We start from the raw sequence: 17,396 nt of genomic DNA, 5'->3' as shown, positions 1-17,396 counted from the left end.
TTATTATGCATTTTCACATTGAGAATCATTGGGTTCATACAAAAGCTGAAACATTTTGCTTTCAGAGGCTTTATATAGACTTAGGATGAAAATAAGGTGCATTTCAAACTGTTCTGAGACCAGTGAAGACAGACAGCACACTGGAGGTTAAGTCATTCACTAAATAGGGAGCAAGGGAGCATCCTATAGCTTTCTATGCAGCATTCAATCTAAGTGCATTTAATCCTAAAATCCGACCAAAAGTTCAGTTTTAGGCTGCAGCTGATGTTTGGACCACTCACCAGTACTGTTTGGCAGACATGGGACAATGGTAATCAATACATAGATTCAGACTTTTATAATGCAACATTTTATTTTAACATGGTTGGCAGTGATTGGATAATGCTGGACATTACTTTGAATAAGAACTATTTATTCAGCTTTACAGAAAATCAGCTGTAGTGTCTGTAACGTCTCAAAAACATGAATGACCAACACTCCTGGACACATAATAAACAATTTGATGAAAACAAATCAGACTTTCTATAGCTTAGCATTATTTAAAATGTCACAACGTTGTCTTGCAGTCCATATACGTGGACATACATTTTTTGGAAAACTATTTGCTCTACAAATATTTTATTTTTTCTTGTTTATTAGGTGCTACTAGTTACAAATCAAAAAGGGAAATGGAAAATGCACACAGCAATTACGCGGGGGTCTCAGAAGGTTAAAAGGCAGAAATGTGAAGCTTATAATTTTATAAAAGCACTTAAATTAATTCTTTTGTTAAAACTTGTGTATTATTTGAGCTGTAAAGTGGTTTTAATCGTCGTTTTAGCGGTCGTTTTAGGGTTTATGCAGTTACGTCGTCATGGAAAGAAGTTGTAAAATTGGCTATAACTTTACACAGAAAAGGTTAGTAAGTGATTTAATCACACTAAAATCATGTAAACACATATTGTTTATGTCTGGTGGCTATAATTTTACCTAATACAGTGAGTATTTTAACATCAATGGATTGGCCCCATTCACTTTCATTGTAAGTGCCTCACTGCAACCCAGACCTTTGCTTTTTTTAAAGAAAAGGAGGGACGAGTCTAAACTTATGTGTGTGTGTGTGGTAATCAGCATTATACTACAAACACTGTCGATTGAGCTTAAATTGTTTTGAACCTGGAATATTACTTTAAGGGATAGTTCACGCAAAAATGAAAATTATGTCATCATTTACTAACCCTCTTGTCATTCCAAACACATTTGACTTTCTTTGTTCTTTGGAAAACAAATTAGACTTTAAGCAGAATGTTAGCCTCAGTCCCCATTTACTTTCATTGTGCTGAAAAAAGGTGCAATGAACGTGAATGGTGGCAGATGCTAAAATTCTTCCTAACATCTCCTTTTGTGTAGAGTACAGAAGAAAGAGTCAAATGGGTTCAATTTTCATTTAGAATTTTTATTTTTGGGTGAACTATTTCTTTAAGGCAGCAATTAAACACAAGTTTCAAGTTACAGTGGGTTGAAATGTTTTACCATGTTTGTTCACAAAGTCAATGAGCTTGTTTTGTTGTGTTTTAAGAGGTAATGCACATGAGTTGGCTAAATATGCTTGTTGTATTAGAGAAGCTGTGTACTATTGCAGAGTCAGGAAAATGCTGGCCTATTTTTTCGCTTCCCATGTGAAAAACACAGACTTCCTTAGCTTATTCAAACCTAAAGGCCGAAACTCACAGTCATACACAGTCTTTAAGAAACAAACTCAAATCTACTACATGAATAAGTAATCAGTATTGTTGTCTTGTTTTCCAGTAAGAATATCTGAAACATCTTTAAAAAAAAAAAAAAAAAAAAAAAACACTTCAAAAGCAAACTTTTGTAGGATAAAAAGGCTTGTTTCGTAGAATATATCGTAAATTAAGATTATTGTGCTGCCCATTTGGAATTTTTTTTTTTTTTTTCTTTTAAGCATGAGTTATGAGTTATTCTTAAAATAAACAATGAAAAACTATTTACTGAAACTATTTGCCGATTTGTTAAGATCAATAAACAATTTTTTTTTTTTTTTTTTTAAAACAAGTCATGTAAATGTGTCTTGTTTTAAGGGAGATTTTTACTGTAAGACAAAAAATTAGAACTAGAATGTATTTATTTATTTATTTAATATTTGTATCATTTTTTTTACAGTGTGCGCATGCTCTTTAAACAAACATTACACACACAGATCCCAGATTTTAACAACATTCTCAATTTGCATTCTCTATCTGCTTTTGATCCTTCGTCTCAATGCTGTTTCCATTGGCTAAATAAACCTACTGTAACTTGGCTCTAACCAGGGGTTAAATTGGGCCGGTATGGTCTGGAACAGCGTTCCGGCACAATCCATCCCATTTATTGTATTCTCCAATGTGGTTTTTGTTTGATCCCCTTGAGACATTCTGTCTCTATTTAGCAAGTGTACTTGTTCAGAAATATTTCAAGTTCATTATGCTTCGCTCTAGTCAGTTGTGGACACTGGTAGAGGCAGAATACGAGAGCAGCATGAGACCACATGCCCCCGCATATAGACACGCGTTCCACTTCAGTACCGCGATGTGGTCCGATCTCTGATTCATAGAAATCGTGTAATATGGAATCAACTGCTCACCTGTTTCTTAGATCGACTGATATGCAGTGATGATTTGCTTAGTTTTGTTAAAAAGTTGAATACCCGAAGGGGTTTTAAATCAGGAATCAATCACATCCAAAGCAACATCAGATCAAATTATCATAGGCCTACAACTTGAGAACAAAAGACCATTCGACCAACACACTGTAAATGTTTTTACTGTTATTTGTATATTGATGTGTACTCCATTTTTGTTGATTCAGCATTTATTTTGATTTTGTTTTTGTTTTCTTTTGGAATGTGTTTTTTTTTTTTTTTTTTTTTTTTTTTTTTTAGCAAATACACAGAGGGATTCACTATAGTGAAAATGCTTCTTCACACGGCAGTGAAGAATTTTAAACTTTATGATTTTATGCACATTTTTTCATTACCAATTATATTATTAGAATAACAATTTGAGTAAATAGTAGTCATGCAGAAGGTGTTTGTTTCCCCTGTTAAGAACAATGTGCATTTACCTTTAAATTGTAACATTAGATGTACTGTAATTAAGCCAGTTATATAAGATTCCCAACCTAGGGCAAGAAGGTAACTTGTCCCCGCTGTCATCTGATTTTTATAAAATGCATAAAATACATGGGATATCATTCTTAATTTTTTTTTTTTTTTTGTCATCTACTAAACCAAATTTTCCATGTAATTATGTATTTTCACAATTAAGTTGATGACATCCATAAATAATGATAGACAAATCATTAAAACAGAATCTCAATCAAATCGATTCATCTGAAATAAAAACTTCACCTAATTTTAGGGTTCCCTCACCTCTGAAATCCTAATTTAACCCCTGGCTCTAACAACTCTCACAATCTGGCTCTGATTTATTCAGTTCCTCAAAGCCTTTTTCCTGCTGTTGCTGGATGTGTTGCTGTACTTACTCTACTAGGATCTATTTTAAAGTTCAAACATAAGAAATTCATGATCTTGCATACAGCGTTATTTCTCTTTTTGACAGCTGCTGTGAGTTCTCAGCCCCAGTGTCCTATCTGCAACGTCTAAAGAACAACAACATACAAGCTGTGAGATTCAGAGGTGGAAACTCAGCTGAGAGACAAGCTTTGGTTGAAATGAAGAGACAAAAAGACAAAACGAGATAGAAGACAGACTGCCAGAGGATGCAGGGAGAGTGCAGTACAAACAGACGCAGATAAGGAAACAGATGCAGAGAGAGTGGAAGTCAACAGAAAATACAAAAGAATGTTGTAGAATGATGCAGAGACAGAAATAGAGATAGATTCGATAGCTAGCTAAGAAACTAGGTAATGCTTTTGAATTTTACAGTAAACGCAAGTTTCCGTAAGATCTATTTCAGCTCAGCCTGAAATGTAAACAGGAAGTAATTGTCAGTGTAGTCGGCCACATACTGTACTGTACAAGCCAACATATGCACTAACAGACAGTATAAGCAGGGCAACTTGTTAAAAAATGAATGGGAGACATTACAACACTCAGCATGGTGGCTGTTGGAAAGAAAGTCCTGTCTTTGCCAATAAGATGATTTAGCATTTTTATTTGAAATGCATTAGTTGGTCTTTTTGCTGTAAGATGTAAATGCACATTAGCTGAACAAACCTACAGTGGATATGCTCGGAATAGCATACTACTCTTAGTGTTGCTGCTGTAAGTATGTGCACTGTGCAAAGTATGCAAATTGTCTGCATGCATAGAATATCTGGATGACCAACTACATTTGCCAACATGTGCAGTACATAACAGTACTATGTGGAATACCTCTCAATGCAATTGTGCTCGAGTAAACTCTCCACTCCCAGTGTGATGGATGAACACGGAAGTAAAATCATCCTTGACTCATTATTTTAATCTGGATGCCAGACATTTTTACACAAAATTGGACGAACAATGCATTTTTTACCCAAGATGATAACTGGACACCACTCACTGAAATAAACATGCAATGTGATGAGGTCATGTGACAACATATGGAGTTATATTTGTGCCACAATTCTTTTGATATTTTATCATTTTATTATATTTTGAGTGCTCAGAAAATTTTATTTGCACGCGTTTGAACTCAATTTTGTATAGCAATGTATCTTCTTGCAAAGATTAATTTATTTTGAGTTCACGTGCGTGCAAAATATTTTTTGTGCTCTCAAAATGTCATCTTGCATGCAAAATATAACTCAGGCTCACCCTGGCCCACCCAAATATTAGAATATTAGAAATAATTAATATTTGAAATGACGTGTTTTTATAAACATGTTGCCGTACATGGGTGTGTGTATTATGATGTCAGATTTCGTCATGGTTTAACCAGAAACTAGGCTTATCAGGCTGTAGTTTGATTCACATTCTTTGAATGCATTGATGATCAGTAGATGGGTTTAAACTAATAGCGTCCTGTGAAATGCTCAGTCTTTTCCAGAAATACTTAGACAAAAATGCAAAATGCAAGCTCAGCTGAAACAATACTCATCAGGGTGTGTATCTGTGTGTGTAGAGAAGAAAAATCACAAATTAGATCTTTTTCATATCTCAATTTGTTTCAATGAAATTAATTGGCGACTACTGCTTAAAGGGATTGTTCACTCAAAAGTTACAATTCTGTCATCATTTACTCACCCTCATGTGGTTCCAACACCGTTAAGTGAACTATCCATTTAAGTTTTTTTGAGAAAAAGACCCCAGCAATCTCACATGTGTCTTCTCTAGACTTTCAAAAGAGATCTCAAGAATTTCTCAAACTGTGCCAAGATTTAACAAGGCACTACAGTCTGCATATCTGACCTATGCAATCTACATAAATTCTATAGCTCTATACTCTGTGCATCAGCAATTGTCTCATTTCTTTCCATTCTTATTTTTCCTTAGGTATTTAAGGAGAATTTGAGCAACATTTTTAAATGAAACATTTCTGAGTATCCTGAGCTGTGAAAGAGCAATATCTGAGCAATAAAATGGTCCTCTTGGCACACCCAAACAGAAAAGTTTACTTGGCCCAACTCTTGCTTTTAATTTCTCTCATTCTTGTTTATCAAACTGTTTTCAATATTCAGCTCACTTCTCACATCTTGTTTGATGTAGGGTTGTAGCTGGCCTGTGTTTGTTCTTATTTCACTTCTTCCCTCCAATTTAAAGGTCTCTAAAGCACAGCAGGTGCACAGGCAATGTGCGAGTGCTGGAGATTGATTAGAGCCATTGGTTATCTGCAAACACTCAACATTGCACTGTTTCATAAATATATCAAAGTGTTTAAGCACATGAATTTTTGAGAGGACAGCAGGCGTGTAATTTCAGAATAATTTAAACCATAATCAGCATCTGTGTTCATTGTTGTGCTGAATAGTCTGGGAAAAGATTTGGTTTCGCTTAGCGAATGCTTAAGGAGAATTATGAAGCAGATGGTTAATGACAGCAGTTACATTTTCAGATGTGTGCATATCTTGGAGTTGAGAAAAGAGATTTTCTGCTCACAGCTCTGACAGGATGAAACGCAGGGGTCCTAGAGGGATTTTTTTGTGGCTGGGGGTGTGATTTACTGGGGCAAAGATGGAAATAAAGCACAATAGATTGCAACAGTCTAGTTCTGGAAGTAAAAATCCTATTAGTTTTTTCCAGTGGGGAATTTATTTGTAACAATAACTCATAAACCTTTAAAGACAGACATGCTGTGAACTCTGAGGGTGTTAATCGCTGGTACATACTCCTGTCGAAGCCATCAGTCCACATTATTTCAACTTCATTTAAAAAAAATCGTGCTTAATGCAGAATTTCTGATGAAAACTACACTACCCGTGATCAAGCAGAGAAAGAACATCCAATAAGAGAATAATGGCAAACAGAGCACGTCAAAAGAGCTCTGCAGCAACCGATCACTCTCATGACGTAATCGATTTGGTCTCCCTACACTGTCAAACTTCTTTATATATATATATATATATATATATATATACACCGATCATCCACAACATTAAAACCACCTGCCTAATATTGTGTAGGTCCCAAAAGCAACGCCAACCCGCATCTCAGAATAGCATTCTGAGATGTTATTCTTCTCACCACAATTGTACAGAGCGGTTATCTGAGTTACCGTAGACTTTGTCAGTTTGAACCAGTCTGGCCATGCTCTATTGACCTCTCTCATCAACAAGGTTTTCCATCCACAGAACTGCCGCTCACTGGGCTCTCTAGTTTTTCTGCTGAAACACCCAGGGGCATTCTCTGCAGTGCACCAGTGCAGAGGAGGGAGAAGCCGCTGAAATGTGCCGTCAGATCCAACAGAGGTGAATGAACAGTAATATTCAGCTCAATGAGCATGATCGTTTGGCTCCGAAGAGAAAATCCTGAATGAGTGGTTGCATACCAGCTCCTTTTATACCCGTATGTCTTTATACCCAATTTTCATTGGCCTTTTATCAAAGACCGGAGAGCCCACCGCAGGAAGCCGACGCCACCCGTCTCACAGCCGGCGCCGAAGAACCCACAGAGGTCCTCGAAGCTCCCCTGAGACGGGCAACCCAGGGACGAGGGAACCCACTCACGTGGAGCTGGTAGGAAAACCACTCCATCCCCCGGTGGAGGGCCGGGTGGAAAATCTTTTGTTGCCTTTTTGTTTGATTTCACTGCACGGCCAAGTGGCTGCGGTACCCAACAGTTCAGCAAAAGAGCGGCTTCCTTCCTCCCTGGGTCACATACCCGGTGCGTACGGTCGTCACCACGACTACCGTCCACGGGCTTTTTCTTGCAGGATTGGCACTCCAGTGGTGCTCTTTCCGCCCCTGAGTGCCCAGCTGTGGCACACAGCCGCCCCCGATGTGGCAGTCTCCATGGGTTACGAGGACAGGCCTCTTCCTCCCATGTCCCAGGCTGTTCCGAGGGTGGTCACAAGGAGCCAGGTAAGTGCTTCGATGTCCCTAGACTCAGCACGGCCACGACGTGCTGTGGCACCTCGCGCTCTGCCCCACCACGAGGCCCCACCTGCCGGTACGTCCGACGATGTTGTCCCCTTGGTCCCCTTCATGTGGAATTTGGACACGTGGCTTGCACTTTCCAATCCATCGCGGTGGCTGATCCGGACCGTCCGACTTGGCTACGCAATTCAGTTCGCCAGGCGCCCACCCAGGTTCAGCGGTATTCACTTCACCTTGGTCAAGGGCGAAACCACCGCCACCCTGCGCGCGGAGATCGCTACCCTCCTATGGAAGGATGTGATAGAACCTGTCCCTCCAGCCAAGATGAAGAAAGGGTTTTACAGCCCCTACTTCATCGTACCAAAAAAAGGCGGTGAGTTGCGGCCAATCTTGGACCTGCGAGTACTGAACCAGGATTTACACAGACTCCTGTTCAAGATGCTGATGCAAAGACGCATTCTGGCAAGCGTCCGGTATCAAGATGGCGAGCATCCAGCATCTCGACAACTGGCTCTCACACCTCAGGCGACTAGGGCTTCGGGTCAACTGGGAAAAGAGCAAGCTCTTCCCGGTTCAGAGCATCTCTTTTCTCAGTTTGGAGTTGGACTCAGTCTCCTTGACGGCACGCCTTACGAACGAGTGCACTCAGTCGGTGCTGGCCTGTTTGAAGGCGTTCAAACAGGGAACAGCAGTTCCACTGAAACTTTTCAGAGGCTCCTGGGGCATATGGCGTCCTCGGTGGTGGCCACCCCACTCGGGTTGATGCATATGAGGCCGCTTCAGCACTGGCTCCAGACTCGAGTCCCGAGATGGGCATGGCCCCACGGGACACACTGCGTGGCCATTACGTCTTTTCAGCCCTTGGACCGACCTCTCGTTTCTACGAGCAGGTGTTCCTCTAGAACTGGTCTTCAGGCACGTCGTGGTCATGACAGATGCCTCCAAAACGGGCTGGGGTGCTGTTTGCAATGGGCACGCCTCTGGATGGGCCCGCGACTGCATCAGCACATCAACTGCCTCGAGTTATTGGCAATTCTGCTCGCCCTGCGGAGGTTCCGGCCGTTGATCCAGGGTAAACACGTGTTAGTTCGGATGGACAGCACGGCAGTGGTAGCATATGTCAACCGCCAAGGCGGTCTGCGCTCTCGTTGTATGTCACAACTCGCCCGCTGTCTCCTCCTCCAGAGTCAGCAGCACTTCAAGTCACTGTGAGCCACTCACATCCCGGGCAACCTCAACACTACAGCAGACGCGCTGTCACGGCAGGTTTCCCTCAGGGGAGAGTGGAGACTCCACCCTCAGGTGTTCCAGCTGATTTGGAGTCAATTCGGACGGGCACAGGTGGACCTGTTCGCCTCCCAAGAATCCTCTCACTGCCCGCTCTGGTACGCCCTCACCGAGGCTCCCCTCGGCATAGACGCGCTGGCACACAGCTGGCCCCCTGGCCTACGCAAATATGCATTTCCCCCAGTGAGCCTGCTTGCACAGACCCTGTGCAAGGTCAGGGAGGACGAGGAGCAGGTCGTCCTGGTAGCACCCTACTGGCCCACCCAGACATGGTTCTCAGACCTCACACTCCTCACGACAGCTCCCCCCTGGTGAATTCCCTTGAGGAAGGACCTTCTTTCTCAGGAACGGGGCACCCTCTGGCACCCATGCCCAGACCTCTGGAATCTCCATGCCTGGTCCCTGGACAGGACGCGGAAGACCTAAGCAGTCTACCACCCGTGGTGGTAGACGCGATCACTCAGGCTAGGGCCCCCTCTATGAGGCGCCTGTATGCCTTTAAGTGGCGTCTATTCGCTAAGTGGTGTTCTTCCCGACGCGAAGACCCCCAGAGATGCGCAGTCGGATCAGTGCTTTCCTTCCTGCAGGAGAGGTTGGAAGGGAGGCTGTCCCCTTCCACCTTTAAGGTGTACGTTGCCGCCATAGCAGCACACCACGACGCAGTCGACGGTAAGTCCTTAGGGAAGCACGACCTGATCATCAGGTTTCTAAGAGGTGCCAGGAGGCTGAATCCCTCCAGACCGTGCCTCGTTCCCTCATGGGATCTCTCCGTAGTTCTTCAAGGTCTACAGAGAGCCCCCTTTGAGCCTTTGCAGTCAGCCGAGCTTAAGGCACTCTCCTTGAAGACTGCCCTCCTGACTACGCTCACTTCCATCAAGAGGGTAGGTGACCTGCAAGCGTTCTCTGTCAGCGAAATATGCCTGGAGTTCAGTCCGGGTTACTCTCACGTGATCCTGAGACCCCGACCGGGCTATGTGCCCAAGGTTCCCACCACCTCTTTTAGGGACCAGGTGGTGAACCTGCAAGCGCTGCCCCAGGAGGAGGCAGACCCAGCCCTGTCGTTGCTGTGTCCGGTGCGTGCTTTACGCATCTATTTGGATTGCACGCAGAGCTTTAGAATCTCTGAGCAGCTCTTTGTCTGCTTTGGTGCACAGCGGAAAGGAAGCACTGTCTCCAAGCAGAGGATCGCCCACTGGCTCGTTGATGCCATAACTATGGCATATCTCACCCAGAACATGCCACCCCCGGTAGGGCTACGAGCCCATTCTACCCGAGGTGTAGCGGCTTCCTGGGCCCTGGCCAGAGGTGCCTCTCTGACAGACATTTGCAGAGCAGCGGGCTGGGCAACACCCAACACCTTTGCAAGGTTCTACAACCTCCGGGTGGAACCGGTTTCGTCCCAGGTAGTGGCACGCAACACAAGTGGATAAGCCCGGGATAGCCGGCCGGGTGTATCGCTTGCGCATAGCGCCTTCCACCTCCCTTGGAGCTGAAGACGTGCGCCATTAATTCCCAGTAGTGTTCACAAACTTTGTTCCCTGGCTGACTTCCTCCGAGCCCTGTGACAGTCGAGTTTTCGGAGAGACTCGCTGCCAGCCCAGTACACGCGCTAACTAAGAGCCCTGTTCTGGGGTAGGTGCTCCGCATGTGGCGGTTCCCTGTAAGGCTAACCCCATGCGATATATTTCTTCCGCTAGTTCGTTTCCCTGCTGGCAAACTGCTTCTTCCTTGGGCAGAGCCCCTCTGCCCCAGTCTCCATGTTTGTAGTAACTCCTCCCCCATTGGGCAGGATCTACCTTGAAGGCTCTCCACATGGTGGGAAAGACCATGTGACGTATTCTTCCACTTAAATATACCCCCCTCTCTTTGGGCGAGGTGTGGTCTCTGCGGTGTCTTCCCCTTGGGAGGGACACCCCCGACTAGACCTGGCGGCCCAGTCGGATAATCCCCCTTCTTTTTTAGGGAGTGGAAAAAGAGAAGGGGAAAAGAGGCCACGACTGGGTTAAGCCTTTCTCTATCTTTGGGTAGTAGACTTGTCCCCAAAAGGGTCGTTCGACACTCATAACTATGTTGGGGGAGGTTACTTGTCGACCTGGTGTGCTGGCTATGATGCACACAGCAGTCTGCCCACCACACACCGCCAGTTCACATAACACAGTTCAGCCAGTTGTGGCGTTTCATATAGGGACCCCTAGTGTCACTACATCGACACAACGTCGAGTGAGTGACAGATAGGGAACTTCATGGTTACTGGTTTAACCTCCGTTCTCTGATGGAGGGAACGAGATGTTGTGTCCCTCCTGCCACAATGCTGAACTACCCGCTGAAATGGCTGGACCTTATATCGGCTCCTCAGCATCAAACCTGAATGAGTGGTTGCATACCAGCTCCTTTTATACCCGTATGTCCGGGGGAGTGGCATGCAAATACCACTCGCCAATTTTCATTGGCCTTTTATCAAAGACCAGAGGTGTCTCGGGCTCCCAAGAGTGACCCCTAGTGTCACTACATCGACACAATGTCTCGTTCCCTCCATCAGGGAACGGAGGTTACACCAGTAACCATGACGTTTTCTTTCCTGTTTGACATGTTTCCTATTGAAGCAGGAAGTTGGGACAGCACATATCAAAGGGCTTGTTCCTTTTTTTTAACCAGGCAATAGCCTCTATTTCACAACAATGAAACAGACTGAAAAACACAAAACTTTGATTGCATTGAATCTATCAAGAGGGTTTTAAGGGTTGCAAAGATTGTTGCTGGGAACGGCACAAATCATTTTGCAATCATGAGAGTTCAGTGAAGGGAACAAATGGTGTGAAGGTTCGAGTGGACAAGTACTGTAAGTACTTTATGTGCATGTGTTTTTGGCTGTATCTGTGGCCTCTCTTATCTCAAAGGCCCCTGCAGCCCTGTTGAGTGTGGACTGGCAGACAGATCTCAAACTCATGCACAAATTTGTGCCCTAAACCATCCCAGCCTTATGGCTTAGCATGCCAGGCCCTACAAAACAATCTGTCCAAAAGCTTGCCCAATTATGCAACATGCCAAGCCTGCTTAACCCACTTGACCTGATGCCAATCTTTGCCAGCTTACCCATGTGCTGTTCCAAATCTTCCATCCCCATGCTGCTCAGCTCCAGCACCAGTCCCTCTTTAAACAAAAGCCCCTTTCCTCTGTCACCATTACTATTCAAACCATCACTATTGAGAACAGCTCATTGCACAAACTACAGCATCGCTTAAATGTCATTTTTGGATCATTAGTTTTTCTTAGGGTGTTTAAGATACAGTATGTGTTGCTTTCATTTGCAAATGTCATGACTTTTACTTTCAGACGCCCCCACTGATTGCTCTCTTTCAGCTCTAATCCCTTTAAAGGCGGCATTAAAACTTGCACACTTCCTCATTGTGTCCCAGCTTACTGCCACACTGATACTGCTGGCATTTGTGATACTTTCATTAAGCCAATAGCTCATTGCAAATCAGTGTTTTGAGGCTAAAGGGCTTGCTTCTGTGTTATTGTCACAAAGTTGACACTATTGATTTTCAGCAACAAGCTAATGCCAAGTGAGTTCTGTCTGCTTCTTCTGTGGCTGAAATATGATGGTGTGTGCGTGGCCCTATAGGAAAGAATAATCGAAATGAGATCTCTAATTAATATCTTGATTGTTTTAACTAGACAAGCAGCAAGATTAAATGATGTGCCTTTAAAATAGAGATTTTATGCTAAAATAAAAATTCTGTCATCATTTACCCATATGGAAACCCGTATGGAAATGTTCAGTCTCAGTCACCATTAACTTTCATGGAATGGCAAAAAGAGGCGTGTCAAAATTCTTCAAAATTCCTCTGTGTTCCACAGAAGAAAAAAAGTCATATGGGTTTTAAACAGCTTGATGGGGAGTGAACTTTCATTTTTGGGTGAACTATCTCATTAAATGAAGACTGAGAACTTTATTAACTCTCTGGAGCTATGAAAGAGCAAACAATAAAATTTTAATCTGGGGTGTTATCAGGCAGGGTGCAGTGGGGACACAGAATGAAGTATTAGGACGGACCCAGAAACCCTCTGCAGGAGTCAAGGCATACGTCCTCCCCACCTCCATGTGCTTGGCTCCCACCGCAAAACCCCAAACAAGTGGTGACCTACCCCCAGGGAGCACAGATGTTCCTGGCAAACATTTTCTCCTCCCTCCATCCTTTCCAACAGTTTTCCTCTCTTTCATGTGCACTGAGTTTATTTTGCTTTACTGGCACTGATGACGGAATCGTTTCTTGTCTGAGTCATGAATGTTTGATTCAGCCCAGTGTTTCAGTTTTTGCTCGCTAAAGCTGAGTGGTAAGGTTGTCTTTGATGAGGACGGATGGTGTGGGGAGCAATCAGTCCTGGTGGACTGAGGACAGGTTAGTAGAACTGAGGTGTTAAAAGCAAGAGAGTTCATCAACAAACTTTTCAAAACTTTCAGTCAAAGGTGGATGAAATTGAGATGGATGTGACTTGTGTGTGAGTGTCCGATCATGCCTGCACAGTCTGTTTGAGAATCATTTTTTATTTGGATGAAGGATTATGGCATTTGCTGGTAAATATTATACAGAAGACCCTGGTATATATGAGTAAGCACCCTGCTGACAAGACCAGAGGAACTGGTCTTTTTGATGCTGGTCCACAGCATGGGATGGTTTCTTAACCAGCAAAACTTGGTCAACCAACTTCACAAAAAAGGCCAAGGTTTTGCTGGTAAACAACATTGCTATGACACAAATTGCATTATTTCAATCACTGAGAAGCCAATTTTAAAATCGCCTATAGTGCCACACATACAATGGCAAATTCTACGCCCTATGTCAACATAGCACTGAATAGTCAGTGTTCTAGATATTAATTTTCTGTTGTGCTGTAGATGAAGGTGTTAAAGGGGTCATGACATACTCTTTTTTTATATATATATATATATATATATATATATATATATATATATATATATATATATATATAATTTTATTACCTTCCCTGAGGTTCACTTATAATTTTAGTAAAAATGTTTGCACCAAAATGGTCATAATTTAGTAATATATGATCATTTTCCACCCTGTCTCTGGCTTTCTGCCTGAAACGCTCAGTTTTGGCCTAAGCGCCTCCTTTAAACTTCAACGTAAATGCCGACTGTCATGATTGGCTAACATCGTGCAGCCCCTCAAATACATCCATATTTGAAACTCAATCGGAAGAGAATAAACAAGCTCCAAAGCATTTTAGAACTAAATTTCAGGGTTTACACATAACAACGCATCCAACACATTGTATTTGAATATTAAACTATTCACTCAAACACAGAAGCACCATAAACTATCAAACAGTCATGACATTTGAAATATTTATTAATGAAAATGTTTACTTACGGTTTTGTGATCGGGTCCAATAGTGTTTTTAACTGCCCCATCCTTCAATAACATTTCCTTTGTAATGCTTGAATCATATTGTGACTGGTTCACGAGCAATCCAAGCTAATATGAGCTGAAAACACATACAATCCACGATGAAATGTTCAAACGTAATACACACATATGCAATATGATTCATGGTGAAATGCAAATTTCATAATCCTGCACTGACGCAGTCAGGAGTCTTCCGTGCTCTTTTCCTGATTTTTGGGTGCTTCAGTAGCCCAAAGCAGAGATGCTGATCTTCACAAGCTCAACATCTCCCATGTCTGTTTACATATAGGATGCCATGCAGCTCTCTCATCCAGCAGATGAGTAATTGAATAGACCAGAAGAGACTCTAAAAATGTGGTGCACATCACCGGAAACTCATCAGAACGGTCAAAAATCTCCATCTAGTGCATGTTTACATAGACCAACAATTAAAAATAGAGCAGAGAGGAGCAAAAATGCATCCTGGACACGTTTATACTCAAAACAGCAAGACACAGAATGGTCTGATTTTTTGAGTTATAACTTGACATTGCATCTTTTTAAAGCAGCGCAAGATGCATGATAATGTTCAGGGCAGTTTGTCTAATGCATTCTTATGTAAAAAAAATAAATAAATAAAAAAAAAAATAGAAAGGTATCCTGTGTAAATCCCCTTTGGTATAGATGAATCTCCTATGGCAGAAGAGGTCCATCTCTCTTCTCTACACCTGTCTGACTGAGTGCCAGTGGACGGGGCCAAGGGTGCGACATTGTAAAAGTGGGCACTGATGTCTTGCTGTAGAGGCAGTCTTTTGCTGATGTTTTGGTCCTTGTGACATCACAAAATCCACAAATTCCAAACAAGCCGTTTTTGCAGCTTGGTTTACAGTAAATAAATGCTCTTTTTCTGTTAAGGGGGAAGTTTTGAGTTCTGAAACTTAGAGTATGTTTTTATAGTACAATGACCTTTTATATGTCAAAAGATCAAGGAAAATTTGATTCCTCATGTCATGAATATTATATAGAATCTGACATAAGTTAGGATGTGGCTAGCAAGTATAATGACTAAAAGTAACCGCATACTGTCATTGCTCAGCGAGCAAGCATTACGCCTATTAACCTTATGATTATTAATGTTTTAATCCCTTCTACACATGCATGCATATTCTATTAATCTCACTTTTCAAAAACACACAAACCCAAGGACATCCATTTATTCAGATGTTTCGCATATTTATGAGTGCATAGCAAATACACAATCTGTTTTTCTGCTTGTTTGGGTGAGTAAGTGAACTGAAGATAATGGCAGCAGACCATGAAGAATCTTCTATAGCACTCTCTAGTGAGCAGAACCCTGACCCAAACAAGCTTCATTTGCTTTCCACTCAGATCTCCCACCCTGTCTTGCATCCTGCATGAGGCAGCTGTCACCGATCGAAGCTGTCATCCCTGACTATGATCGGCCGCTGTCCCACTTCATCTGAAAGAGCTCAGTCTTTGTGTCTGTGGCCATTAGCGTGACTACGGTCAGGCCGAGGTCAGGCCCAGCACTGGTTTTGTTTACAATCACGTATCGGGAGTTGTTATGAATGAATTGAAAAATATCTCAACTGTGAACTATCACCATATGGGCTTATGCTCAGCTGGCTTAATGTTCTGTCACGTAGAGGATTCGGGCGTGAATGACATGGTGGAAGATCATATGCTATTTGCCTTTGTTTTGATGTCATTTTTGTTCATAGAAGTACTGTAATGGCATTGTTGACTTTAGGAATTTGAATTGTTATAACTTTTTATGCTTGGCTGGGTCATTGGGATGGTGTGCCATTATACACAGAGTTAGTTTATTTGGTTATTTGCTCTCTCAATGCAAAAAGTCTTATTCTTAATCAGTGTTTTTGTCTTGCTTTCCAGTAAAATTATTTAAAAAAAATATAAAAACAAAATATCTTTAAAACAAAATACAGTTTCTTGATTAAAGTATTATTAAAATTAAAATTATGTTTAGTTGTCTTAAAAAGCATGTTTTAAACATCTATCAAAATGAGTTTTTTGCTTACAATTTGTTTTTTTAAAACAATTTGCCAATGGGGTATTAAAAATACACTTAATTCAAAATATATTCTCTGCAAATAAGTTTTGTTATCTTACATAATTTTGCTTCTCAAGTAAATGTATCTTGCTATAAGGATGTTTCAATAATTTTATTGGAAAACAAGACAAAAATACTTATTTAGAAAATTATTAGTAGTATAGTAGTCTCTTTTTCTCCCACTTACTATTGCTAAGTTGGTCTGTAAAATCCCCTTTGTTTTGAGCATACAAATGGGTTTGGCTAGTCAGATACAGTATTCCCTTGGAATGCCTGTTATTGTCGAAAATATATAACATAAAAATCTTTGTAGCCAATTGTGTCATTCCCAATGCCAAAGTCCTCAATTAATTCTCACTAATTTCCCTTCCTCTTTCTAAATAGGTACCCGTTTCCCACTGTGTTCAGTACCTGCAGTAAGAAGGATCTGGTGGCCAGTCTGGAGAAAGGGGTTGGCATGTGTTTGTATAATATGCCTGAAGTCAAAATGATCTACGGGGGACAGAAATGTGGCAATGGATACATCGAGGAAGGAGAAGAGTGTGACTGTGGAGAGCCAGAGGTATGAAAGAGCCCCACACATCAAAGACCTCTGAACATCACTAAAAAGCAGGCTGCTTCTCTCTTTTAGCTGTCATGATTCATCTGAATTTGATCTGAAACCAGTTCCACATCCAGACTTTGGTGATGTTTTTTTTTTTTGTTTTTTTTTTTGCAATTTCATTTGGTTGGTTTAGTGTTCATAGCCCTGCTGGAAACCAGCACATGCTGTGTTTTGGATGCTGGTCCCTAGCTTGGGATGCTAATATGCTAATATTTCCACCAGACTTCTAAGCTAGCTTAACTGGCAAAACTTCCCTAGCCAACCTCTTCATCTGAAAGACCATGCTGGTCGACCAGCAAGACCAGCAGCAAACTAGCACTAACTATCATTAAAGGGACACAAGCAATACCTTGATGTTGCTCCAAACTCAGATGACTTTCTTTCTTCCATGGAACACAAAAGGAGATGCCAAGAAGAATATTTGGAACAACATGAGGGTGAGTAAATAACACCCTGTTGTTGGGCCTCATGTATTCAGATAGAA

The 17,396-nt window shown here is 42.0% G+C and overlaps 1 protein-coding gene across 2 annotated transcripts in view; it reads left to right on the top strand.

Annotated features, from left to right (window-relative positions):
- LOC127455601 (disintegrin and metalloproteinase domain-containing protein 12-like) overlaps window positions 1–17,396 on the top strand; it is a 178,533-nt gene that overhangs the window by 111,666 nt on the left and 49,471 nt on the right. For both annotated transcript variants that reach the window (XM_051723636.1, XM_051723637.1), the window contains exon 12: window positions 16,693–16,870. In XM_051723636.1, the coding sequence (XP_051579596.1) occupies window positions 16,693–16,870 (178 nt within the window). The remainder of the gene's footprint in view (window positions 1–16,692; window positions 16,871–17,396) is intronic.

This window comes from Myxocyprinus asiaticus, chromosome 17 (genome assembly GCF_019703515.2).
Source record: "Myxocyprinus asiaticus isolate MX2 ecotype Aquarium Trade chromosome 17, UBuf_Myxa_2, whole genome shotgun sequence".
Lineage (NCBI taxonomy): Eukaryota > Metazoa > Chordata > Actinopteri > Cypriniformes > Catostomidae > Myxocyprinus > Myxocyprinus asiaticus.
The sequence above is the reverse complement of the archived record's forward strand: the minus strand, read 5'-3'. Positions and strand labels throughout refer to the sequence as shown.